This window comes from Larimichthys crocea, chromosome XXI, assembly GCF_000972845.2.
Source record: "Larimichthys crocea isolate SSNF chromosome XXI, L_crocea_2.0, whole genome shotgun sequence".
In the NCBI taxonomy this organism is placed as follows: Eukaryota; Metazoa; Chordata; class Actinopteri; family Sciaenidae; genus Larimichthys; species Larimichthys crocea.
Window position 1 is genome coordinate 9,908,178 of NC_040031.1, and position 27,600 is coordinate 9,935,777.

A 27,600-nucleotide genomic window follows, 5' to 3' on the forward strand; every position below is an offset into this window, starting at 1 on the left:
TGGTAAAGTTACCCTTAAAAGAAAATTCTCTGCTTGGTTTATTCTCTCATTTTGTTTTTTTATATTGTCTCTCCTTATTCACATCCCCTTCTATCTCTGTCTTATCTTCCAGGGCCCTATCCCTTCATCCTTCCTGTTTGTCCTGCTCGAGTTTCGTCAACTCAACTTTGTGTCCCGTCCTCTTTCCCTGTCTGATCTGCTATTCCGACACTACCTCCCTCTAAAAGGGGACGACGATGAAAAGGTATGAAGGTAGCAATCCAGTACATATTTTATCTTTCTGATGATAAACTTGAAAGCAGAAGCAACTTTAAACAGCCCTGTATTGAATGAAGTTATATATTAGAGTGCTACAGACACAGGAGTAGGCTTGGTTTTAGTGGAAGGATACAATGAAGTTGGCGGATCTTTAACCAAAATCTTAAAAATTGTATCAAAAAATGTATACATTATAATAACACATCGATACGACATTGATGGGTCGGCACAGTGGTGCAGCGGTTAGCACTGTCGCCTCACAGCAAGAACGGTTTCTGGTTTGAACCTCGGCTGGGGAGTTGCCGACTCAACATGTCCATCAGTCAAAGGCTGCATTTTTTTGGATTCCTGGAAATATTTGGATTTGGCTGTAGATTCATGAAGACGTTTCACCTCTCATCCACAAGGCTTCTTCAGTCCTTGCTGAGTGGTGGGGAAACCTAGGTATTTACCCTTGGTTGAGTTGTTAAGAAGGCCATTGTTTCCACTTGGTTTGTTAGTGCTCCTTCTTGTTGTGACGACTGTCATCAGTCACTAAGGCCTGGTGTGAGCAGCGGTCTTTGGAGTCTCATTCTCCTGGGAAGGGATGGAATAACATTGTTGTACAATGATGCTGACAATCCCACCAAGGATAAATACCTGGTTTTCCCCACCAGTCAGTTCAAATTGAAATAACTTCATGGATCAGAGGTCCAGGTCCAGTTGCCCCATGTGTAAATCTTCTCAAAGAAAGACTGACCTGGAAAACTGAGAACTTTCACAGACTAGTAAGCCACACTAACAATGCACATATATTCTGTCTTCTAAACAGAGAAGCATTGTGGATTACCTCATTTCCAATCCAGAGCAAATCTGTTGGGTGCTGGATGGCTATGATGAGTTTCATAGCAAACTCACCAGACAACAGGTGCAGAAAAAGGTTTTGGACCCAAAAAAACCTCTGCCAGTTGCTGACCTCATCTCAGGGTTGTTAAATCGTCAGCTTCTACCAGGATGTACCGTGGTGGTCACCTGTCGTGCACGTGATGTCACTGATTTGGAAGGCGTATCAGATAAAGTGGGGCAGCTGCTGGGGTGGGACTGCAATGAGATCAAGGAGTATGTACACAACTTCTTTGCAGCAAAAGGTGAGAATGAGCTTTTATACTTACAGTGTGATTCTGCATTCATTCACTGGGTTTGTGTTCTAGTCATCAATTTTTTAAGACTAATTACTATAGAAGAATTGTCATCAATTTGGATTTTTGATAGAAATGCAAACAGAATGTGGAAAGGCTAGTTTTTAACCAAGTGGTTCTAGTGGACTCCATAGATTGACCTTGTAACCCCACACGTTTTAAGTTGCTCTAGCTGACCCCTGCACAGCTTGAAGTCAGGCTGAGCTATGCTGGGAACTACATGCTTAAACTTGATGTACCAACAAGAACCGTAACATGGACAACAAAACTAAAAATTTATGTCTCAACTGCAAAGGTCACGGCACAGGCAGAGCTCTTGGGAGGCAGGCAGCAGACCTCCTTCTTTCCACTCAACACCTCCTTGCCATGTCATCCCTCCCTGCCCTCTGCAACATCTGCTGCATCTGTCTGGAGTATTTACTGCTGGAAGAAAGAGACGACGAAAAGGGAAGCATGACGAGGGAAAAAGCCAGAGAAAAAGGAGTACAAATGCCAGGAGGAGGAAGAGGAGGGGGTGGAGACAAAGTGATGGATGTAACAAATGGTGAAGCCCAGCTACCTTTCACACCAGCCCAGATATTCTCCACCCATACCCAGGTCTATCTCACTGTTCTTGGTGCGTTTCTGAGCTGTGACCCTGAGAAAAGGGGGAGAAATGACACACCAAAGAACATGACAACCCAACAGAGGTGAAGGCTGAGTACTAGAACTACTTCACAGCACTGACACAACATAAAGAACATACATTTGTTTGAGTAGGTGATGACAAGCTTGATTGCTTGCTGTTAAATGCATTTTAGAAAGGATATTCTTGTTTACAAAAACCTGCTAGTCTTCTTTTTAATGAAGGGCTACATTCTCTTTCAATTCACTTTGATGATGAGGAAGAGCTTTGTTTATACAGTGTAATGTAGCAAAGCAGCATATGTCGTTGATGTTTAATTTTTTTGATTGAATGCAGATAAATCAATTTGTTTTCTCTTTGTGCAGCATTGTGCATACGCTGAGTCAGTATCAACCTGAGTTGTGTGAGCTGAGTCAGCTGGCCTGGAAAGGCTTGGAGGGCGGCAAGATCGTCTTCCTGGAGGAAGACATTTCTCAGGATGTGTTGAAGTTTTCAATAAGGACGGGGCTTTTCTCACAGGTCAGACATGGTTGTAAAGTATGTGCGAATGTTCTCTTCATTACTGTGAGTGTGCAGGGTTTCTTCTTAAACTAAAGGAAAATAGCAGCAGTTTAAAGTAGTGTATGCTTGTGTTTGTATGTGTAGGGCTGCAACTAACGACTATTTTAATAATCGTTTAATCTGTCGATTATTTTTTTATTAATTAATCAGATTTTTTTTTAAAATAATTAATTTCCAACCCTTTATTCAAAAACAGAACTGACAGTGCAAATTCACATTGCAAAATATCTTCAGAAAGTGCACAAACAGGTTGATCCTTGAACATCCCTGAGCTGTTGAAGTAATAATAAATTTAAAAAAAACAAAAAAAACAAATGGACTAACACAAAAAACATACACATGTATGCTTTACAGCTGCCAAATATATGGCTTTTTTAAAATAAAGTGCACAAACATGTATATTTTTAGCCATTTTCAGCTTGTTTGTACTTCTTTAACATTTGGGCTTATAAACAATACGTAATGTATATGGAACACTCTTTTACTCCCTTTGTACAAACAACATTACGGATCTCTCTAATCTAATTTTATCAATTCGTTGTTGCAGCCCTATGTATGCGTGCCACTGTGTTTTTCTTTTACCCACAAAATGTTACTTTGACTCATGGCATGGGTCGGTGGAGACTATCATTGGTGATGTTTGTTCATGTTTTTCTGTTAGGTGGAGCTTAGACGTGAGGATGGGACTCTCGTCAACTCCTACAGTTTCATTCATCTGACAATACAGGAGTTTTTGGCTGCACTCAGAGTCATGACCAGTCAGGAAGTTAGTGACACGCAGCTCAAGAAGAGGTAAGGAACTGACTCACAGAAGCCAAATTGAACTGTGAAGTACGGAACTGTATTAACCCTACTTGGCAATAAACCCAAATAACTCAGATTCTAATTTGACAAAATGACAAAGTGATGGCATTTTATATCCAAAAGGTTTAAAGCTTATCTTCAATGTGACATCATAATGTTCTGCAATAACAAAAGGGCAGTGACCATATTTCACATGATGGTCACCGAATTACTGACTTCACTGAGGTAATTAATTAGATCCTCTGTGCTGCCGGGTCGAGTGAACTTACACACTAAGAGACATATAGCAGAGCAAGAACAACTGGACGGCATGGTTGTGGAATGGTCAGCACTGTCTCACCTCACAGCAAGAAGGTTTTGGGTTTGTCCTTGCCAGACTGGGATCTCTCTGTGCCTACATTGGTTCTCTCCAGTTACTCTACTCTTACTCCCGCAGTCCAGACATGCCGGTTAAATGATTACTCTAAATTGCCCATAGTTGTGTCATGGAAATTCTTATTAACTGGTGTGAGACTGAAATAAAGACCTGACAGGCTGTTGTGGAGAAATTGCTGATGTCAAAGGTCAATGGTGAGGTCAGGAAGGAAGAAAGTGTTCAGCAGCCTCTGATGTCTTATGCTGTATTTTTTATTGACGCTTGGCAAAGAAGAATTAGAGACACTCTCAAAGTTAATCAGAAGTGCCTGAGTCGGTCTCACATTCTGCCCAACTCATCCTGGTGGATAGACTTTAAACCCCAAGATAACACCACAAATACTACATGCCCCAGAATAAGTCAAAGAGAATGTTTTTACTCATAAAGTGCTGTTATTGTCAGCATATTCTAGTCTGGAGACACAGATGTCTGTTTACGCACATTGGAACGTTAACAGCAAGCTATCTATTATGACTAGAAAGGCAGCAATAGGTCTCTTCGACCCTGGCCATCACAGTGTTGAGATAGACTGGCACCTACTGTTTCAATCAAAGCCAAACAACTAATACTGCCAAGGACCTCAAGACCCACACGTGACCTCGTGTAACCTAAGGATAGAAAATTCCATAACACAGGCCAGTTCAGACGTGATATGTCAGTTGTCTTAGTGCACAGAGACAAATAGTTGACTGGAACATCCTGCTCTCCTCTATTCAGCAATATATTGTAGGGCAGTTCAGGCGTGATATGCCAGTTGTCATAGTGCAAGGAGGCAAATAGTTGTTGCTGGGGACTTTTCCTGACCAATCTAGTGGTGGTACTCTGTGTACTGTGGCAATCCACTACAAAATGTGCGGCATAGCAATCCTACAACATGCTGTTCTTCGCACTGTAACTCCGCAGAAGACAGGCCTGTTCAGACGTGATATGCCAGTTGCCATAGTGCAAGGAGGCAAATAGTTGCCCGGAACATCGTGCTCATCTAAGGATATCACAAAGTAGAAAGCATGAGAATATGATGACTGGTTATGATGGCTACAAGAGAGAAACGCAGCATACATAGGTTAATTAAAAGTAGAAATAATTCAAAATAAGCATCCTCATACATTTCTACTAACACACACCTGTAATTATCCATCACAGGTGTTAATGTGAGCATGATAAGGATAAGCGGAAAAAACGAATTAATGAATCAGTGACTGAAAGACTTGACAATTAATTATCTTCAGTGATTTGGTCACTCTGGTAATGTCGTTAATGTGGGGGCTTTTCCTGATCAGTCAAGCCGCGCTACTCTGTATACTGTGGCAACCCATTACAGTCTTACAGCAAGCTGTGAAACTGGGAAGCTGCAGACTGCAGCTGTGAAAGCACCATGCTGCAAAACCTCAAAGAGTAACATTAGCCACTGGTTGGCCTCAGCGAAGTGAAAAGTACCTACCACACTGGTAGTACCAGTAAGACTGCGACATAGATAGATAGACAGATAGATAGATATACTTTATTTATCCTAAGCTGGGAAATTATAGTGCAGCAGCAGCATTACACAAAGTGACAAGTGTCAACAAAAAATAAAAATATACTATAAAGCAAACTATACATAATAAAATATCAAAAAAGCAATAGTAAATACGATAAAATAAAATATATTGTACAAAGATATATACAGCAAGTTGGCAGTGTTGATATGTACAAAGTAGGGAGAAATGTGAGGTGACTGTAGATTGTAGATTATGCTTTAGCTTTTGTTGTACAGTGTGATGGAATGTGGCAGGAAAGATTTCCTGTATCTGTCCCTTCGACAGCGGAGCTGTAGCAGCCTGTGGGAGAAGCTGCTCCGCTGTCTGTCCACTGTGTGGTGGAGAGGATGCTGCTCATTGTCCATGATGGATAACAGTTTATTCAGCGTCCTCCTCTCCACCACAGTCTCGAGAGACTCCAGTCTCAGTCCAACATGCAACATATGCAAAGAAAAAATCTTGAGGGGTGGCACGAGTGTTGCTAATTTTAACACCAGCAACTTGATTAAACACCTGAAGATGCGTCTATATATATATATATATAACATACTGGTGTTGGATCGGTACTCGGTATCAGCCAATACCCATAGCACAAGTATCAGAATCGGTATCAGGAGGGAAAAAATGGTTTCGGAACATCTCTAATTGTCTTTATTTGGTTGGAACTGTCCTCTGTCCAATAATATATCATAGGACGGTCCAGACGTAATGTGCCAGTTGTCTTAGTGCAAAGATACAAATAGTTCTATGGAACATCCTGCTCGTCACATGGTAGAAATCATATATGAATATGATGACTATGGTGATTTTGATGGCTACAAGAGGGTCTATCTTTCTCTAAGGATGGAGAAGGATAGACATTCAATAGATGTTTGATGCATAGAGTTGACCAATGTTGCAAAAAAGTTGCTGTTTTCAAGTGATTGTGGTGATGTGACAAAGCTCTCCATTACTCCTCTGTACCAGTAGTCTCTAAGTAAAGACAGCATGTGTCTTACTGGAAATGATTCACTGGAATCTTAATGTCAGTATAGCAATACCCTGCATAACCTTGCATACACAGTTGCTGTGCATTTCCTGTAAGTATTTAGGTTCTGCCTGTTAACAGAATGACCTTATTATCAGCTGAGTGTCGTACTGAAAAAAGACACACAGTACAGTTCAGCATGTACCATATGTCATAAGTTTTCCAAATAGCTTCACCTTTACCTTCCCTAATTTCAGTGAAACTCTATCTGCTTACATGTGTTCACACACGTACATTTGTGCCATGTGGTCTGAGCTGAGCACGGGTCAGCTTAACACCAACTTGCTGCAGCATGTGCACTGTTGCACAGAGAGCCTTGTAACCTAACCCTGAACATTTCTTGCCATCAATGTAGGAAGTTTTTAGATCCTTCTACTGTCAAAAATACTCCATTACAAGAAAATGTACTTTCAGGTAATCTACATCATGACACAAGGTGCAAAAGAAGGATTTAGTCATGTAGAAGTATATTCCATATCAGGAATAACCTGTGGAAAAAGATGAGTGGTGTAAGCTGAGCAGAGATATGTCTGACCTTCCTCTGTAAATGGAGAGCAGAAATGTGCTGAGGCACAGGGCCTCAGTGCATGAGCAGGCGTGGGGGAAGGGACTGACATGGAGACTTGTCACAGCAGGGGCTGTGCAGAGGAGCAGAGTGTGTTGCTGCTAGGAAGTGTAAAGACGAGTCAGGAAGGACTAACTGACTGTACTTGAAGTCTGCACTTTTTTAAATAGCTCTTTTCAGCACATGTGCACTTACACTGCAGTTTTCACCAAAGAGTGTTTGTGGCGGTTGAGTCGTGCAATCACATGGTTCCACTTTGGTCCTGTCTGGCGACATATGTTTTATGTAATATCCTGTTTTTGTGAATGTCTGTTAACTGCATTAGTGTGGGGACTTTTCCTGATCAATCAAGCGGTGGTACCCGTTGCAAAATTTGTGGCATATCAATCCTACACCATGCTGTGAAACTAGGAAGCTGTAGACTACAGCTGTAAAAGCACCAAGCCACAGCCTATATATAAACAGTGAAACTAATCTCTAACTAGCCACTGGTTTGCCTCAGTAAAGTAAAAAAGTATCCTAAAGGAACAGTGTGTAGAATTAAGTTGCATTCACTGGTGTAGTTGTGGCATTGAAATATGCTCACCTTATCCTCGCCTTCCTAGTCTAAAGGAGAAACGACAGTAGCAGAACACACGAAAGGTTCCCTCAGAGCCGGTGTTTAGATTGTCCTATCTGGGCTACTGTAGAAACTTTGTGTTTCAAATGGCGGACTCCATAGAAGAGGACCCACTCTCACTGTAGATATAAAAGGCTCATTTAAAGTAACAAAAACAAAAATATTCTTATTTTTAGGTGATTAAACACTAATAGAAACATATTTATGCATGTTATATTCAATCTTTGCCATGTTTTGAAAATAGAGCCTCACAAATCTTACACACGCAGTGTTCGGCAATATATCATCCAAGCTAAATATTGACTGCTCTATCCCTTCTAATTTCTCACTCAGATTCAGCTTGAAAACCCGTTGGATGACCAAATCAGACCAGAGGACAGTCTTTACTGACTCCCTGCACCTGTATGTATGTGGTCTGGCTTCCCCACACTGTACTGAAGCCTTAGTTCAATTAGCCACAACCTCAGGTGGAACAGGAGGCTCCAACTGGGTCCAGAAACGGCAAGCCCTTGTTGTAAAACTGCTAAAAAACCTGTGTAACAGCAACACCCTGACTGGACCAAAGGTAGAATATGAACTGAATTAAGCCCTGATAAATGCATTACAGAATTTTTCCATTTCTGTCTTTACTGATCCTACCTTCTTATATTTTCTCAGGTATTGGAGCTTTGTCACTGTGTCCAGGAGAGCCAGAACCAACAACTGGCTCAGCAGGTCGTGGGCACAAGACGCACCCTGGAGCTACGCAACATCCGAGTCTTACCTAGTGATATCGACGCTCTAGCTTTTGTAGTTAACTCAGTAGGTGATAATGGCATCGGATTGGACTTTGGAGCATGCTCAATGGAGTTGGAGTGTTTAGATGTCCTGCCAAGATGTCAGTACATTCACTACCTCTGGTCAGTGCACACAACAAGCAAAACAGTACATAGGCCACCAGTCATGTGAAGTGTGAGTGCATGGCATGCAAGGCTAAGACAAATGGCCAGAGGCGTGAAGCATGTTGAAAATACATGTAAATGTTGAGTTGCATGGTGTTGATGGTTTAAGAAAACCTTCAATATGCTTCTGTCTATTGAGAGAAAGAGCTGTTAGTTTGCCTTTGATCTTCTTTCATCTGAGTGGCTACATATCTTGCATACTGAGCGTGACTGGAGCTCTTTGTTTCCTTTACTGTGACTGCAGTTGGTCTTTCTATAATGAGTACACCCACTGTCGCCTGGATTCAAGGGCAAAAGAATGACAACTAGTTTTATCGCACTGGTTCAAAAGAGAATGAACTCCTCCCGTCAAGATCCAAAAAAAGGTGGCCAGGACACTGACTGAGCTGCAAAAATAGCAAACAGATTCAATCTGGGGGAACAAACTGAAGTTCTTGTCCAGAAAGGCTTAACAGACTATGGTGAAAGCATGGAGTTCTGCACTTAGACTTAACTGTATGACTGATAGTAAGAGGATGGTGGTGGGCACAAGCAGCAGGTCCTGCCTTAGAAGCCCTGTGCCTGACTCATTGGTCCCGCTGTCAGACACATACAGTTGACATTAAGTTATTCATTTATATATTCTGTTGTATCATATTGTCTTTGTCTGTGCGCCCACAAATTCGACATAATTTACACCTCAGCTTCTAATCCAACGTTAAGGCTCGCTTAATTTCCCTCATCTTTTCATTTCAGTTTTCGGAGCCGCAAGTATGGTGACAAGTTTGCCGAGAAGTTGTCCTCCATTTTGCCAAATTTCACAACACTGAGAAAATTTGGGTAAGATTCATAGTAGTGCTTTTCTTCTTTCCACTGTCAGTCTTTTGAATCTCTCTTGAATTCATATATACTCGATTGAGAGTTTTGTAGCCTAAATGCTGCTCAGACTATACAGGTCAGTGTATTGAAATGTTGTAATGCCTGACAACAGTGGCTGACTTTGTCTTTTGTCTTTTTGAGGTTTTGTGGTGCCAGTCTGACCACCACAGGAGCCGCTTGTTTGGCTTCTGCTCTACAGAAATGTCCAGACATCACTGAAATCAAGTATATTTGCTGCAACATTATTGTGTTTCTACGGACACCTAACATTCTGTATTGTTGAAATGTTTTGGACGCAGGTCTAAAATTTGACACCAAGCTTTTGTTTTTGCATTGAAGTTTGAGTGACAACAATCTGAAAGACGCAGGGATCGAACATGTGGCCGATGTTTTTACCAAACTACCAAGACTAGAGTCTTTAATGTAAGTACACGCTGTATGTCTAATGAGACGCAAATTAAATAACCACAATATCTCAAGATTCTGCTCATTTTTAGCTGCTTCCATGCCCGTGAGTTGTTTTATGTAATTCTCTATCCTTAGGTTACATGTAGTTTTTTTGGCTTTGGTTGAGAACAGTAGGTACCAGTCTATCTCAACACTGTGGTGGCCAGGGTCGAAGAGACCTATTGCTGCCTTCTTAGACATAATAGATAGCTTGCCGTTGACGTTCCAATCTGCGTAAACAGACTGTGTCTCCAGATTAGAATATGCTGCATGGGTAAAAACATTCTCTTTGACTAATTCTGGGCGTACAGTATTTGTGGCGTTATCTTGGTGTTTAAGTCTATCCACCAGGATGATTTTGGCAGAATGAGAGACCGACTAAGGCACTTCTGATGAACTTTGAGAATGTCTCTAATTCTCCTTGGCCAAGCGTCAATAAATAATACAGCATAAGACATCAGAGACTGCTGAACACTTTCTTCCTTCCTGACCTCACCAACAAGTTGTGTGTGTGTACACTTTGCAGGCTGGGTCGAAACAACAGCTCTCTAAAAGCAGTGGACTATCTCATCGGGAAAATGTCTTCATGTTCGAACATCCAGCGCATTTTTGCAGAGTATGACCACACACATAGACTCACACCATGATTCACAACAGAGGCTGGACAGTGCATCCACTCAGGATCAAACTTTCAACATTTGACTGCAGTGTGCTGCATCCACAATATTTTCTCACTCACATGCAACTTAGTTTTTTCCTTTTTTTTTTTGCAGTGGAATGAAGGAATTAGAAGTTACTTTCTCCCAAAACTCCGACTTTAACAGGTGAGTTAAATGGTGGGAATAACAAAAGAAGTAAATACAATTGCAGCAGGGGAGAGCAACGAAAGCAAGGCAAAGAGCTAAAAATAAAAAAAGAGACGAAACAAGTAAATAAACAAACAAAAATAGGAAAAAAAAGAAAGTAGAAATTCACCCTGAGTCTCGTTTACTCTCATTTGCTGTTGCTACGTGTCTATTTATACTTTATGACCACCTCATAAAGCCAACTGAGAAAATGCCAAGAGTGTGCGAAGCTGTCATCAAAGCAGTTATGGTAAATTTATGGTCACCACATAATCCCATGTGTCATTTCATAGCTTTGATAGTTCAGTGAGTGTCTACAGTGTAGAAAGTAATAAAGAAATAAAGAAAAAACATTGAACGAGAAAGTTTGTCAAAACTGGTATTTTGTTTGTATTACATTTAATTTGGAGTATATTTGAAAAAAAATATATACAATTAAATAAAAATGATATCAAATAAAATGAAACCATGGAGATGAGTGATTAAAAAAGAGTAAATAAGAGTAGTTAAGTGCGCAGCCTGTCTATGAATAACTTCGTCATCATCTGCACATACTAAAACTCTCATTTATGAATTCTCCTCTGCAGCCACAAAACAAAGTCTGAACCAACAATCAGGTAAGGCGATAACACTCTTATCAAGTGTTGTCCACTTTCCAGATCTTTACAATGAGGGCAGCTTCCTTAAAGAACTTTGATCCTCCATTGAAGTTAAATAAAAGAAGTGCCCATTCAGCTACAAGCCCAAGTTTTAATCTTGTGGTACCATCTGTTCTCCAGCTTGTTGAACCAGAAATGGAGCAAGCCTGAGATGCAAACAATTGCAGAGGCATTGGCTTGTTGCCCCACCTTGTCTGTCCTGGAGTAAGTAATCCTAAATACAGCTCTTCATATTTAGAAGCAGTAAAATGCAACATCAGTGCAGCAGTATTAAAACACTGACCGTTTTACTGCACTATGACTACTGCTGAGTGCAGTAACAACAGCTTTGTTTCTGTGCTGTTGGTAGATATTTTATTTGTGCCATTGCTTCCTTGTTTGTCAGGGTTCACCGCAACGACATTTTTAGAATTACACATTAATCAGCATAACCACTTTTTACTGCTGTTCAGGGTAGATATGTTCTGTGTATCAGCTTAGATATAATATAATCATTCAGATCAAATAAAGAGGTTCTGTTTGTGTGTGTGTGTGTGTGTGTGTGTGTGTGTGTACACACCCAGTCTGACTGGAGGCCAGTGGGATGTGGAAACTCTGAAGATGCTGACTCAGTTTTTGCCAAAGTTTAAGGTCACTCAAAAGATCATGTAAGACAAACGACACATCACATGATTTAAGAGAGACATGAAGCTTTAAAACAACACTACTCTCTGATACTAATATGCTATTTCGACTCAGTTTTACTTATCATAAAAGACATATAATGTATTATTTCATTTTTAGTGGTTAAGAACAGGCAAATACAAAAAAACGTAAGATTTGAACAGCAGCACATTGTTGACGTTCACGTCTCCCCTCAGTTTGAATGACAGCTGCTCTTCAGTGAAGGATTTGGTCATTCTGACCGCTCTTCTGCCTGGCTGTCCTGCTGTGAGGGAGCTTCATATCAGGTACAAACACACCTGCCATGTATTCTTCACGTTATTCTTCTGCAACATGTAAAACATGCATATTTAAATCGCATTATTTTATTATTATTTTACTGAATCTGTTATATTGTGACACAATCACAAACACTTATAAATTGTTTAGTAATAATAAGCCACACTCCCTTTTTATTTGTATTTTTCTTCATGTTTCAGACTGCAGAGTCCTGTCCAGGTGTCTATAGTGTTCTCAGAAAGAAAAGAGAGAGAAAAACCTGCTGAGTCAGCTGAAAGATCTAAAATGCTCTGGTTTGTATAAAGTACAAACATCAAAGTGAAGTCATAATAAACAAAACACTTTTTTTTATGACTCCATATTATTGAATTATTGGTGGTGGTGATGATGGTGATAATGATGAAGCTGTTGCCTCTGTCAGTCTCAGCCGCTGTGGTCTGCTGCCTCCTGATATGCAGAGAGTGTGGAGGAGTTTGGGAACATCCTCGGATCTCACATTGCTCGAGTAAGATCCCCAAAAACTTCAAAACAACCTGTCAGGGATATCATTCTCAACTGACCTTGCATGTTATTTGTAGGAAACCTTAAGTTAATTACATGTTATAGCCATAAATTATGATTCAGTGTATATATGATTTTAAAAAATATATTTTCTCTATCCTTCAGTTTACTTGACTGTTTGTACCCCTGTTGTTCTCTTTTCTGTCAGTCTGTCCAATAACTCTTTAGGCAACAAAGGTCTGAAGAAACTGCTGGACATCCTGCCTCATCTGAGCAACATCCAGGAGATCGAGTAAGACTCGACAACAGGACTAACGATACATTCAAAACCATAAGAAAAAAAAAAGAAATTTCAGTTCAGACTGAAGTTATTTACTGTGCATTTAATAAGAATTAGTGAAGGAAGTGTTGATGAGGAATTGTTTTAGAGCTCCAGTGTGTAGGATTTAATGCCGTCGAGTTGTGAAGTTGCTGAATGCAACACCCTCACCTCACCTTCTCCTTCCTAGTGTGGGAGGAAAGGTAGCAATGTTCTGCTGAGAGCCAGTGTTTAGTTTGTCCGCTATGGGCTACTGTAGAAACATGGTGATTCAACAACACTGTGGTGTATGTAGAGATAAAAGTCTCATTCTAATGTAAAATAAAAACATGATTATTCTTATTTTCAGGTATTTATACACTAATGAAAACATACTTCTGAGTATTATATTTAATTAATGCCACAAACTAAATAATAATAAAGTCCCGTAAATCTTACACACTGGACCTTTAATGAAATATGAGACTGTGTTGTGTTAAACTGAGCTGATCTAATCTTGGCAAAAGCCAGATACTTTTCTCACCAAACTGGTTCCAAACATAATGTGAAGGTGTTGGCAGCTGCTGCGTTTACCCTGGGTCATTATTCAGTAGAAATGGCTTATTTACAGCTAAGTGATGTCCTTCCCTCTGGCTCTTTGTTTTGTGTTTTTCAGTGCCAGTAACAATGGGATCGGCATGGAAGGAGTGGTGATGCTGGCTGGCGCTTTGTGTTCCCATAACAACTTGACACAGATCCACATCAGGTGTCTGCTCTTTGTTTTTATTTTAGGTGCTTGATGATTTTATTAGAAGAGCAGCACAGTTAGCACCTGCTTGTCCAATCGAACAGCGAATAAATGCTGCTTAACAGCTCGTTTTATCTGTTTATAGAATACAAGTTGTGTATATATACAGCATAAAAATCACAATTAACTTTATCGTAGTGGTAAAATGTGAGGATTCTGACCGTCTCTTGTTGGTTTTACAGTCATGGAGGCAGTGAGCAGGTGACCCTGAAGTTCTCCCCTGATGAAAGGTAGAAAAGTTGCATCTGTGAAAACCTCCACACATCTGGATACCCCTGTCTTTCTATTCGTCAAATTAATGAGTTCATTTTGTGCTTTTTTTTTTTTTAGCCACGACAAAATACGGATGTTCAGGTACAGTTAGAAGACTTGGAGGAAAAACACACATTTGACATTTAAATTCAGTTTATCGCACGACCACTTCATTCCACTTTTATGCTGCAGGACGAACTACAGCAACCTCGAGCCGTCTCATGTAACCACGCTTTGTAAAAGATTGGCCCAGTGTCGCTCCCATTTGGAGTTAGAGTAAGTTTTGAATTATGGTTATCCACATTTCAGGATTATGGCTGAGCATGTAGACATTAACACACGTTCATGTGGTGTCAGTTTGTCTCACAGCTCACTGACAGCCGAGGCTATCGGGAATCTGCTGAAGATCCTGCCGAAGATGAAGTCACTGCAGAGACTCGAGTAGGACACACACACACACACACACGTATAAATTAGCCAGATGGACAAGCTGTACATAAAAATGGTACAAGAATAAATATAAAGTATACTGACGTGTTTTCATGATGTGAGATATATATACAGTCATTGCCAAAAATATTGGCACCCCTGCATTTCTGTCACATAATGCACTACTCCTCCCAAAATATGTTACCAAAAAAAAGCCAAATCTAAGATATTTAACACAAAACTCCAAAAATGGACCCGACAAACTAAGATATTTAACACAAAACTCCAAAAATGGACCCGACAAAATTATTATTAACTTAATATTTGGTAGCACACCCTTTGAAAAAAATAATCTATCAGATCTTTCAGGTTTGATGGGTCCCTTTTCCCAAATGCTGTTTTCAGATGCTGGACACTTCAGTGCTTTGGCTCATTGTCCTGCTGTGAGACCTATGACCTCTGACGGAGACCCAACTTTCTGACACTGCACCCCAGAATTCTTTGCTTAGCCTTTAGATTTCATAACGTCGTGCACACAGTGAAGACGTCCAGTGCCTGAAGCAGCAAAATTACACCAAAACATCAGTGAACCTCCACCATGTTTGACCGCAGGGACCGCGTGTTATTGTTCTATTGCATTTTCTAAAACAGGAATGCAGGGGTGCCAATATTTTTGGCCATGACTGTAGATGATAGCACAGTCCAGAAATGAGTCTATTTTCAGTGTCAAAGCAAACATCATGAAGCGTCAATGATGCCATGATTTAAATGCATATTTAAAATTACATATAGAACGATGTGATATGCTTTGCACTTCATTTGAACTCCGTCTTCTTCTTCTTCAGTGTCAGCCACAGCATCACGTCCACGGCTGCAGCGGTGATATTAGTCAGCTGTTTGACCGTCAGTGAGCGGGTCACGTCAGTAGTGCTCAGGTACATTTTGCTTCCATACTACTATATATATATATATTACATACTATACTACTTGCTTCTATAATGCTGAACTCTTCTTCAGGCCTCAGACTGAAGAGACTGAATCCTTCATCCATTTTGACAGCGTGAAAGCAGAACACGCCAGCTGCAGGTCTGTGATCAGCCAATTCACATTCTCTCCGTGTGCACCATCTGCTCATATAACTAAAAAAAAACTTTGTCTGTCTCATGTCCAAACATTCATTGTACGCACAGTATCATATTAAACTTCTGTCTAGTGTCTATTTTGAGTCCAACAACAAGTGTTTATAGTCCTGTATGAAAAGGATCAGATAACTGTGCCAGCGCTGGCGGATGGTGCTGCCTACCACAACTGAATGGAACAATTTATCAACCAGTAAATAGGCCATTTACATTCTTCCTTCCTGTGACATTATGGCACTGAAGTAGCACTGTGGCCATCTGTGATGTGTTCTCACTGCTCTCTTTTAATGTCCTCATATTGCATCTGTCTGTCTGCCTGACAGCTTAACTCATTTTAGCTGGAATGATGTCAATTTGGAGAGACTGCTCAAGATCCTACAGCAGGGTCCTCGCCTTTCTCACCTGGAGTAAGTGCCACTCTCACTCATACATTCGCACGTGCCCCTCAACTGTACACACCGGTGCTTACCTACTTATAGACTAATGGCATAGGTGCTGAGTCATCCTTTCTTTTGCCGGCAGTTTATCAAGTAACCAGCTGGAAGATAAAGGAGTGAAGCGTTTTTTGGATTCTCTGCCAAAGCTTAAGATCACCAGCTGGGTCAAGTAAGATACATGTTTATCATTTTCAGGGCTGTACGTTTGTTTGCAGTAGCTGTATAGTACAAAGCAAACAGTAATGATAATGCATTTTTAATAAACAGCTTGTTAAAAGTAGAAAGGAGAGGAAATACGCTTGATCTAGCATTTTCAGTCAGATTGTTGGCAGATATGTCAACACAAAAGCCAAGATATTCATTTACCTCTGCATGTATTTTTATAATATAGAATTATTTTATTCAGAGTGAAGTTAACTGTAACAAGTTCAATGTCTTCTAACTGCATTTGAACCATACTGTAGGCCCATTTCATAGTAGAAATGTTGACTTGTTTGACATATCTTTAACCTGTCTCCATCCACAGTTTGAGCAACAACAGTCTGACCCAGCAGGGGCTGTTGAATGCGGCCAGCACACTGCGTGCTTGTGGTAACGTCTCTGGTGTGGAAGTCTGGTGAGTCAGTGCAGTTGTAGAGATGAGATAAATGAAAGCATGAAAAACTGTATGAATGAAAGAAGTTTTCATCCCTGTCTGTCTCTTTGTCTGTAGTATGGGAGCAGAGGAGAGGTGTCTCATCTGGTTTACACAATGTGAAGACTGTGATAAAACTCTGAGGTAGGACAATAAGAGCAAGGAGCAAAAACACCTGATGTTTTCTTTAACTGCCTCTCTACTAGCAACCATTAACAGATGGTAACAGGAAGTGACGAGGTTTGGTGTCAACCAAAATATATTAGTTCACGTGTTACAGATTCGAAAGGTCAGAGCAAAACCACTGACTGATTTCTAGCATCCTTACAGGTCCCAGTTTGTTGCCTGATGAGGTAGTTCAACCTGAGATCTCATGTGTACCCAAAGAACCCATTTTCATTCCAATATCTTGATAGTTGGTGCCAATGGATGCGTTTGGTCTAATTTCATATCTTCAGCCTCTCAATGACAATCGGTTAAGCAGGGTATTCCTTCTCTTCATGTGTTGAGTTATTCTAAGTTTGTTCTCATCTCTCATCTTTTCTATCTTTGCCGTCTCCCCATCAGCATCAGTGAGAGTAGTTTGGAACGTGATCATCTGGTCAGATTAGCAGAGATCTGTCCCAGTTTGACCAAACTGGAGTAAGTACACCTCCATCTCCAGATCATTTTATAATGCACGGCACATCATACGAAAAGATTCAGCTTGTGAGGGGTTTAAGAGAAACATTGGACATCGATGTACTCTGTGAATACAAAAACAAACATTTACTCTTACGTACTGAAAGTCAGTAATGGAGTACTCTGGTCGGTCCACAGGCTCAAGAACAATTCGCTGGACTCGGATTGGATTGAAGACTTTGTGAGACTGCTCAACAGCAATGAGAGAGGATTCAGTGTCAGGTGAGAAGGACGATGTCGCCTGCACCGTCTGCTCCTGTCAAACCAGTTTCTGTCAACATCAACCTATTTTTTTATGTCACGACTGAACATTTGTGAGTTTCTGTCCACCTGAATCCGATGCTTGAAATACTTACATGAACCGCACTCTCTTTCTTGTCAGTTTTGAGGAGCGTAGTATTAGATCTGAGGAAGCCATTGATCTGGTGTGTCGCTGTCTGGACCACAACCACAACATACACTCTATCAAGTGAGGCATGCAAATGAACAGATGTTGTCACACACACACACACACATGAAAAGATTAACACTCTCTTTACTGACTGTAGAATTCCCCACATCAAATCATGTGTAAAAAGTCCTGTACAAAATTACCTTGCAGGGTTCGCTACAACACGCTGCACCTGTCTCTGTTGAAGTCCACTGGACTGACTTCACTCAGGTAATACGAGTTCCCCTCCACTCAGAAATGTGTTTAGCTTGATGTTTGGGCCTCACTGTGTAGAATGATGCACAGGGTAGGGATGGGTATTTCTAAGATATTTACTGTGAAGTATTCGACAGACGCTGGAGACCCCAACACTGGCCAACACAAACATCTAAATATCTCTGTTATGCTGCAATCTGTGAATCAAGCCCTCAAAGCAATGTAGCAAATACACAAACAGCATTGTGCAGAATAGAGCCAAACAGGACGTGCCACACACATTTTTAATCAGAGCTATGTATGTACCGTGTACTGATTACATTTAAAAAAAATAATCTAATTAAATACTTCAGAGTCTGAGACTTCAGGGCTGCTGAAAGAGGTTAAAGTATGTGCAGTGTGAGCCGGATGATCAGACAGATTTATTTTGGTGTTTTCAATGATCACTCTGCAGATGTGTCTCCATCATCTTAAATGTGTGGTCCAACGCAAATGATGCTTCTCCATCATCTTAAATGTGTGGTCCAACGCAAATGATGCTTAACTTTATCACAGTCCCTCTGTGATAATTTATTGTTTGAAAGGCTTAAGGACTCTCCTCTCCTCTCCTCTCCTCTCCTCTCCTCTCCTCTCCTCTCCTCCAGCCTTGTGAACTGTGCAGTAAAGGGATACCAGCTTGAACCTTTGATGAGCATCATCCAGAAGTGTCCTTTGCTGACAGAGCTGGAGTTAGTACTCTCTATGTGTTGTGCATGAATAATACTCACTCATAATTTTAAAAAAAGTACCATAGCAAGGTCAAATCATGTGTGTCACTCGCAGTTTTTCCCACAACACCCTGGGTCTGGACGGAGCTGTGTTTCTCTGCACTATTCTACCCTTGCTGCCAAATCTGACTTCTCTCAGGTGAGAGCTTTTTTACACATTTGACTCTTTGGTTAAAGTCTGTTTTTAAAGTTTGAGCATGACGGGCGTCTACTTTAATGTTTTGCAGCATTGGTTCCAAAGAGACTTGTGTGGTCGAGGAGATTTCAGAGGCCCTGCTGCAGGCGACAGCCATTCAGTGCTTAAAGTGAGCAGCACACAGACATTTCATGACTTTGGAGCATTCACATGGCAGGCGAGCTCTGCCTATTAAAAAAATATTTTATAGTTGTCTCAAATTACGATTAAACACCGCAGACTTGCACTAGCTGGATAAAATTACTATCAACTCTCCAGTCATGAAAGAAGAACTCTGGAACTTCATGCCATGGTCTAAATTTCACTGGAAAGCCACCACAACATTTTAGTGTTCATGTAGTCATGAATTAAAATGATCCCTCTCTTCCTTTCTCTCTGCCAGTCTGGCAGGTCATGTAATTGGCGACCCTGCAGTCCAGACTATGACCAGAATGTTTCCTCGCCTACGCTCACTCAAGTAAGCGTCACTCATTCATGGGTTTGTTTACAGAAAACACACCAATACATATCCATACATATATACACATACATTATACATTATATATACTTTTATACAATAAGCACAAAGATGGGTAGTCCCTATGTAAAGAAATGCAATCTTAACTTTTTGTTAAATATACTTTCTGCAGTCTAAAAACTAACAATAACTAACGCTTCTCTTTATTAAACCTTTTTGTTCTGATGCATTATGTGTAACTTAAGCGTGGGATTGAGTGTTTCCAACATTAAACAATGTCATCATCCGTCTCGTCTTCTCCAGCTTGTCTCATTGCGCCCGGTCACCGGCTGGAGGGCTGCAGCTCATCAAAGCACTGGGAGAGTGTGCCGGCCTGGAAGGCCTTTGGTGAGACACACGCATATATACATATGAACGAACATGTGCAAACACAGATACAGAGTGAGTTCTATAACGTTCTAAGTGTGTGTGTGTTTCCCTGTGCGCCTTAAGTCTGGACTCTTGGCAGCTAAATGAGGAGAGCGTCGCGTGTCTGGCACAATCACTACGGAAAATCAACTCCATACGCTGTCTCAAGTAAGAAACTCTATAGGTGGTCTCATTAAATCTTGCTATACTTACCCCCTAATTAATAGTTACATCAACATGAAAGATTTCCCTCTCTGGCGGGCTCCCTTTAATAACATCTGACATCTGATTTTCAAGACCTGTGACCTGTTTATAGCTAGTAATTATGGACAACGTCCTAAGTATTTATTTAGTATGTAGAGCTAAGCCTCCAATGCTATTTCCGACACACGTCTTCACATTTATTATGCCACAGTCTGGCTGACACTCTTTACTCACACACTCTCTAATAATCGGATCTATTTATGATATCATGCATTTGCTGACACTGTCCCCTGCCAAAACTGCAGCTCCGCTGCTCACATTTCAGTCACCGTAGCTGCAGCTCATCATACCAGCATGTCATCAGCTCCACGAGGATCATCATAAGTGCCCCCCTCACCCCCCCTAGGGAAGTGTATCATTCCCTGTTCTGTCATACTGCTAAGTTGTAAAGTGTTGATGATGAGCTTCTGGGCCAGACAATAAATGTCATTGCTGTTTGTACAGTGTTTGAATAGATATCATATCTACATGGAGGGGGAATCTTCCTCGCACTCCGTGTCAAATTAATTTGATATTATTGGAACCGCTGACGGTGAAATTAAACTGTCGAGTATATTTTGATCCTTTATTCATGCAATGTTTGTGCGTATGCCAGGCTTAACAAGGTTGCCGCAGCTGTGGGGCAATCAGGAGCAAACAGTCTGCTGGATCTCCTGTCTGCTATGGAGGGACTAACACGAATTGAGGAGATAGGGTGAGTTTTTCCACACGTGCATTAAATATGCTCAGGCTCATTGCCAAGAAAGTGTTTAAATGTTCCTCCTCGTGTTGTTTCAGGTTGGAGGGCTGGAGGATGGCTGATAGGGGAATAGAGCAGCTGATCAGACTCCTTCCTTTCTGGACGGAGCTCAGGAAGATCAGGTAGATGACGGCTGATTATATTTATGCAAATTAAATCTGTCTTACATTTTGCTTTGTGTTTGGTGTGAACTCCAGAGATATGATGGGATGAACGTCAAGTGTTCCTTCATACCTATAGATCGTTGTGGTGCAATGTGGCACCTCCCACTCGTTTTATTGAGCTGTCAACAGCTTTTTTATGGGGAGCAGCTGTTTAAAGCCGGTGCTTCCTGTCCGAATGTCCGAACAGCGTACAAGAAGTGCAGCTGTTGCTGTGTTTATTTATCTATTCACTAATCTTGTGCAGTGTCACAATTTGTGGCAGTAGTCTCTTTGTTTTTGTAATGTTGTGTGTTTGTTGATCTTCTAGTCTCTCTGAGAACCTTATCAGTGACCAGTCAGGAGACAAGCTGCTGCAGGCAATGATCAGCTGCAGTCACCTGGAAGAGCTCCAGTAAGGAAACATTTTTATTTTTTTTATGTGGCTCATTCCTGTAAAGGCTGTATAAGAGACACATTGACTGATTTACAGGCTTAATTCTATATATCAGAGCCAGAGTGAACAAAGACATGCTGCAAGTGCGTTGCTGTGTGTAGTCAGCCTAGAACAAGCGTACAGAAGAGGATTTCCTATGTACTGATAGATTAAAAATCTGTCATAGTCACTGTCAAGTACAGCCATCGAGTGTAATAAATACACAGAAACATGACATATTCAGTTCATTTGGGTCAAAAGGCTCCACTGTGATGAGAGTGTGGTTCCAGCACGCCTCTCTGCAGAGCAGATGTCAGCTGATTATCACCGGCTCCAGGAGAGGGTGACTTTTTTTTATCGGCTCATACCACCTTTATCACATTTAAACATATGCTGAGAAACAGACATTCTGGCACAAAAAAAACTGGACTGGATGTTTCCTCTGTTTACCATGTTCTAACTCCTCAGAGTCTTAGTTAAAGGTGCATTCAGACAGGATCAGGCCAAACGCCTGATTGGAGGTTTGACCAAATCAAACCAAACGCCTGATTGGAGGCCACAGCCTAACCCTCAAATAAATGGAAAAACCTGCGTGTTCACTGCAGCGCCGGGTCATAGTCAACCTAGGACAAACGTACAGGACGAGGACGATTTCATATCAACTAATAGATCAAAGGCTGTCAGTGGTCATAGTCACTCTCACGTGCTGCCATCAAGTGTAATAAATACACGGAAACATGACATATTCAGTTCTAAATATCACCAGCACCAGAAGGTGACATTTTGATCAGTCTTTATCACGTTTAAACACTCGCCCTCTCTCAGAAACAGACATTCGAGTCTCTGGTCTGTCTGATTAACCTACAAGATGTTTCCCCTGTTTACCATGTTCTAACTCCTCAGAGTCGAACTACTTTGCACATCCACATGGTTTGGTTTATGTCGGACAAACTCAAAATGTTTTAAAGATTCACATATCTGAACACAAAACTACATTATGCACAGGCACAACTGTGGTTATTAGTTCAGGGAATCGATCACACATCTTTGCCTGGATGTTTTCTGACCTTGATCTGAGAAGAATATGATTCATACTGTTTTAAGATGTATAACAACACGACGTGTAGTCACACTTTTGTTTTTCCATATAAGCTTTACATCTTTATGCATTTATTGTTGCAATATTTGTGCCATGTGCAGGTTAGAGAGAAAACCTTCTTCTGTTGCGTTCTCTCATCAGTACAGAATGATAACACATTTGTGCTGTGTGTCTTCCAGTGTGTGGAGTAACAGGCTTGGCAATCTCACAGCTGCCAGGATGGCTCTCGTTCTGCCATCGCTGACGCACATCACCGTGTTGAAGTAAGACACACACACACAGATTTCTTTTTGACATATGTCACATTAGTCCTGACATTTCCGTTCTTTATGCACGTGTGGCGTCTTTTGTAGTATTTCAGAAAACTGTCTCGGACCTGAGGGATCGACGAGTCTGTCCAAAGCAATAATGTGCATGAAGAACCTCACCAAGATTCTGTAAGACTCTGAAGCTGTTTTATGAAAGACCAGATTGACTGATTATTAGTTTCATGATGAATAATGTGTCTCTTGTCAGTCTGACCTCCGTTGGGACTCCAGAGCTCTGTGCTGTAGCTGCCAGTCTGGCCCACTGTCCCCTCATACAGGATGTGGGGTAAGATACATTAAAATTATGAGCACCTGCCTAATATTAACAACAGGACATGCTACATCTGTACCCCTCTAGATAGATTTGTGATAACGAAATAATCTGTTAATCAAGAATGAACAGACGTGTTCATGTCAAAAGACATTCAGACTCACTGGACAAACTGTGGTTTGGTTTGTCGACTCTGATCCAAATGTTTGTTTCAAAATACTTAAATCTGTGTCTGTGTGTGTCTCTAGTCTGGGGTGGAATAATTGTGGCGATGATGTAGCAGTGGAGTTGTCCAGAGTGATGCCTCTCTGTCAGAAGCTGAACAGGATAGAGTGAGTTTGTGAACACACACACACACCAACTTTACATTTTTTATTTCTTTATTAAAGGTCCAGCGTGTAACATTTAAGGTGATCTACTGGCAGAAATGGAATATGATAACTGTTTTCATTTGTGTATGTTAACCTGAAGGCAAATAGCTTTCTCTAATCTTTATTCATATTAGCAGCCGTGGAATGTAACTAAGTACATTTACTCAAATACTCTACTTCCACCGCGCTACATCTCAGCATTTATCCGACACCCTTAAATCAAACTACCCAACAAGCTGGAGCGGTTAGTGAATTCATTAATTTACAGAAAATGAGTAATCAACTCTTTTGATAATCAGCATTTTTCACGCAAAGACGAGCCTCATTTTTGAGATTTGGACTGTTGGTTGGACAAAACAAACATTGTGAGGGCTTCTGGGTAATTGTGATGGCATTTATTTTCAGAATATTTACAAACAATCGATTAATAATCAACAGATGAATCCATCATGAAATGAATAATTAGTTGCTGTCAATACAAAATGAGCTCCAATCCTGTTTTACATGACTGCATCAGTCACGATAATAATTATATCATAGATATTGGTATAACAGTCACAGAGGACAACTTTTACTTTTAATATTGATATTTTTAATATATTAAATTAAACTTTAAGTACTTTTTCCTCCTATACTCACATAATTAAGTAACATTTTTAATGCAGACTTCAACCTCCATCTCTACATTTTGGTTATTTTGGGTATCAAAATAGGCTTTGTCATTACTTTAATCAATAAAATGTGCTTACACAGATTTAGTTTTACTTGAATTTCTTCTTAAGCTGACTTACTTGTCCCACACACACTCACACTTATATTGACACAGTGTGTGTGTATGTTTGTTCCCAGTCTGGAGTCAAACAGTGTGAGTGTCATTGGAGCGGAGGCCCTGGTTAGAGCCTTACAGTCGTGTCCTGCTCTGCAGTTCATCAGGTAAACTTGCTGTCATAGTGACTCACCTACACTATCTGGTGACAGCATATCCAATACTGTGTCACTGTACTTTCCCCACTACTGTTTATAGTGTCTTGTTAATGCCTGTTTCAGTTATATTTGGATTTTTTAAACCATATTTTGAGAATATTACAATGTGATTTTCAGGCTGTGGAGGAACAAGGTGTCTTCCAGTGAAGTCCAAAGGCTCCTTCTGCAGGACCGGAGGCTGAATTTCTCATCCACGTAATGTGATCTGTGATGTTGGCCTGCAGCAGGGAGAAGTCATGTTCCAGTTCATCACAGAGGTAAATCACTGCTGCAGGCACAAGTGGAGTACAAGTCTTCCCGGCATCAGAAAAGCACAAGGCGTTTACGAGATGACTGCAGCACGGGTGAAAAGACCACCATGTGGTTCACTATTGGAGGGAGCTCAGTTAGATGTATATAGTGTGTGTGTGTGTGTGTGTGTGTGTGTGTGTGTGTGTGTGCGTATACACTCAACAAAAATATAGAAACTTTGTTTTCGCCTCCATTATCGAGTGAGAGTAAAAGATTTCCTCTGTGCACACAAAAGGTTTCTTCCTCTCTTATTCCTGTGAGCACTTGGCAAGATGCTGATTAAAGAGCGTGGAAATGAAATAGGATTGACTGAAAAAGGCCTCTCTAAAATGTGCATTTTTATTAGGTACTAAACTACGGGCATTTAACACAGGGCTACAGATGCCACTTCTCTTCTCCCAGGAGAAGCAGCTACTCTGCCTCTGATTGATTGGAATATCAGTATCAATCAGAGGCAGAGCAACCTTTAGTTTGCACAGGAGAAGTCCAATGTTTAGTTCAGATCATGAAAAATGGGAGCAAAAACAAGTGTTCTGTATAAAAGCGTTATCTCACGTGATGTATTGAAGTGCAGATGAATGATTTAAGGTATTGTTCTTTAAGAAAAAGGAAGCGTATATTTTTGATTATAAAGTATGACTATGCACTTAATGGCCTCTGGTTTCACCATGGGGGAACTGGTGCAATCAGCTCTTGCCATGGTCCGAGCTGGGTGTGGCGATCCCACAAAATGACTGATAGTTGCCTCGTGTGCTCCTAAAAGAGCCATTCGAGAGGCTTGAGCATGGACAAGACACATTTCTTTATTTTTAGAGTCACAAACTAGTTTGTGTTGGCAGCTGTTGGTAATCATGATCACGATATCACCATCTCAGATAGTTGGTAAACAGCCTACAACCTCGGCTCCTCCGTCCAAGCCCCTGCTCTTTGCACCAGCCCGCCCCGTCGAGAATCCCTCGAGGCCAAAATGTGAAGAATTCGTGATGATGAGAATGATAACCCTATGTATGCTACACTGAGTCACTTTGCACTGTGGTGTGTTTACAATAATTAGAGGCCATATAAGTGAAAAACACAAGAAGTCATGAACTCACAGTAAAGGAGTCGAGAGGGAGAACCAGCCCCCCCCTCTCTGGTTTGCTCTTATTCTTATTTTAGGTTATGGTCTCTAACCAATACACGTATTTATTTCTGCTGTTATCAAGTAAAGAAATCATCATTTATTTTTTAAAAAGTTATTTATTTGTTTATTTTATCTGTATTGCTGCATTCCAAACTTTTACATAAGTAAATGAGAGACGGTGTTATGTGTACAGAGTCTCTCCAGTTCTACGAAGACACTGGATTAAAATAAACACAGCGATTAGATGCCCTGTGGTATCTATAGATTCAGGTTCAGGTTTGAGTTCTCACATGACAAACTGTCTCTGTCTTTAATATTAACGTGTTCTGACTTGCACTGATATGTCGTTCAGGAATAAAAGAAAGATTACTTTGAGTTTTTGGGCTTTATTTAAACTTTATTTCTTTCTAATCTTGTTTTTTAACTTGCACTGTTGTTCACTTGTTCTGGACGGGCTTTCTGTCGGCCTCCTCTGGCAGCACTGATTACTGGCAGTAATGAAATACAATCTATTAAACAAATTAAACTATTAAATTAATGCATAGGACATCTTGTTTTGCCTTGCACCTCATCAAGTTTACATAGTTAGGGGGCGATTATGTTATTTAGTTCAGTAAAGATCGTGTCAGCGTATCATGATTGACTGTAATTTCATCCTGGCTCCTACCAACAGAAATAGCTCAGACGACAGCTGGGAATGTGAGTACAGTATCCCACTCAGTCCACTCAGTCCTGCTCACGTGGCGTCCCCTTCTGGTTCAGACTCGTTCCTGCTATTTTACAGACAGCACACACAAACCTCAGTCATGTCTTCAGCTGTGTGTGCTTGTGCATGTGTGTGTATTTCTGGCTCAACCCTTAAGTTGGGTTGTGATACCCATACCAACCACAAGAGGGCGCCAATGAACAATGCATGTTCTCTTAACAAAAACACAATATATGAATTAATCAGTCAGAATTTATTTGTGCTTTTCATACAAAACAACCAAACTCATTATAAATGAAAGCATAAAAAAAGAAATAAATAAAACATTAATGATATGATATGATATGATCAGGATAAAACTAACCCAATCAGTCAAGCTGTGTGTGCTTGTGAATGTGTGTGTATTTCTGGCTCAACCCTTAAGTTGGGTTGTGATACCCATACCAACCACAGGAGGGCACCAATGAACAATGCATGTTCTCTTAAAATACTCAATAATATTTTATTTTATTTTATTTATTATTATGTATTTTATTTTTCTATCTATCTATCTATCTATCTATCTATCTATCTATCTATCTATCTATCTATCTATCTGTCTGTCTGTCTGTCTGTCTGTCTGTCTATCTAACAAAAACACAATATATGAATGAATCAGTCAGAATTTATTTGTGCTTTTCATACAAAACAACCAACCTCATTATAAATGAAAGCATAAAAAAATTACCATAATAATAGAGCCATTAGAGGTAAGAACGCAAGAAGGTCATGAATCTCACAGTAAAGGGAGTCGCAGAAAGAGAACCACCGGGCAGACCCCACCCCCCCCGCTGTTTGCTTCTTATTCTTAGATGTTGGTTAGTGGTCTCTAACAATACAGTAAATTAATAAAATTCGGGCTTTGATCAGAGAGATAAAGAAATAATCAGTTTTGCTTTTTTTTTAAAGTTA

At 40.6% G+C, this 27,600-nt stretch overlaps 1 protein-coding gene across 4 annotated transcripts in view; it reads left to right on the plus strand.

Moving 5' to 3' along the window:
- nlrc5 (NLR family, CARD domain containing 5) overlaps positions 1–26,318 on the plus strand; it is a 31,061-nt gene extending 4,743 nt beyond the window's left edge. For all 4 annotated transcript variants that reach the window (XM_027272563.1, XM_027272566.1, XM_027272564.1 and 1 more), the window contains exons 6-54: positions 113–244; positions 1,070–1,385; positions 1,732–2,125; positions 2,427–2,580; positions 3,284–3,414; positions 7,906–8,137; positions 8,230–8,471; positions 9,249–9,332; positions 9,513–9,596; positions 9,711–9,794; positions 10,345–10,434; positions 10,592–10,642; positions 11,251–11,280; positions 11,443–11,526; positions 11,886–11,969; positions 12,183–12,272; positions 12,465–12,557; positions 12,686–12,769; positions 12,974–13,057; positions 13,740–13,829; positions 14,054–14,101; positions 14,202–14,225; positions 14,316–14,399; positions 14,481–14,564; positions 15,398–15,487; positions 15,570–15,638; positions 16,015–16,098; positions 16,214–16,297; positions 16,655–16,744; positions 16,841–16,906; positions 17,330–17,404; positions 17,582–17,665; positions 17,826–17,912; positions 18,045–18,104; positions 18,734–18,817; positions 18,912–18,995; positions 19,084–19,161; positions 19,435–19,509; positions 19,813–19,896; positions 20,002–20,085; positions 20,777–20,875; positions 20,959–21,042; positions 21,392–21,475; positions 22,775–22,858; positions 22,949–23,032; positions 23,112–23,189; positions 23,423–23,506; positions 24,395–24,478; positions 24,647–26,318. In XM_027272563.1, coding sequence (XP_027128364.1) covers positions 113–244; positions 1,070–1,385; positions 1,732–2,125; positions 2,427–2,580; positions 3,284–3,414; positions 7,906–8,137; positions 8,230–8,471; positions 9,249–9,332; positions 9,513–9,596; positions 9,711–9,794; positions 10,345–10,434; positions 10,592–10,642; positions 11,251–11,280; positions 11,443–11,526; positions 11,886–11,969; positions 12,183–12,272; positions 12,465–12,557; positions 12,686–12,769; positions 12,974–13,057; positions 13,740–13,829; positions 14,054–14,101; positions 14,202–14,225; positions 14,316–14,399; positions 14,481–14,564; positions 15,398–15,487; positions 15,570–15,638; positions 16,015–16,098; positions 16,214–16,297; positions 16,655–16,744; positions 16,841–16,906; positions 17,330–17,404; positions 17,582–17,665; positions 17,826–17,912; positions 18,045–18,104; positions 18,734–18,817; positions 18,912–18,995; positions 19,084–19,161; positions 19,435–19,509; positions 19,813–19,896; positions 20,002–20,085; positions 20,777–20,875; positions 20,959–21,042; positions 21,392–21,475; positions 22,775–22,858; positions 22,949–23,032; positions 23,112–23,189; positions 23,423–23,506; positions 24,395–24,478; positions 24,647–24,728 — 4,914 coding nt within the window. In that variant the 3' untranslated portion in view covers positions 24,729–26,318. The remainder of the gene's footprint in view (positions 1–112; positions 245–1,069; positions 1,386–1,731; positions 2,126–2,426; positions 2,581–3,283; positions 3,415–7,905; positions 8,138–8,229; positions 8,472–9,248; positions 9,333–9,512; positions 9,597–9,710; positions 9,795–10,344; positions 10,435–10,591; positions 10,643–11,250; positions 11,281–11,442; positions 11,527–11,885; positions 11,970–12,182; positions 12,273–12,464; positions 12,558–12,685; positions 12,770–12,973; positions 13,058–13,739; positions 13,830–14,053; positions 14,102–14,201; positions 14,226–14,315; positions 14,400–14,480; positions 14,565–15,397; positions 15,488–15,569; positions 15,639–16,014; positions 16,099–16,213; positions 16,298–16,654; positions 16,745–16,840; positions 16,907–17,329; positions 17,405–17,581; positions 17,666–17,825; positions 17,913–18,044; positions 18,105–18,733; positions 18,818–18,911; positions 18,996–19,083; positions 19,162–19,434; positions 19,510–19,812; positions 19,897–20,001; positions 20,086–20,776; positions 20,876–20,958; positions 21,043–21,391; positions 21,476–22,774; positions 22,859–22,948; positions 23,033–23,111; positions 23,190–23,422; positions 23,507–24,394; positions 24,479–24,646) is intronic.
- The last annotated feature ends 1,282 nt before the right edge of the window (positions 26,319–27,600 follow it).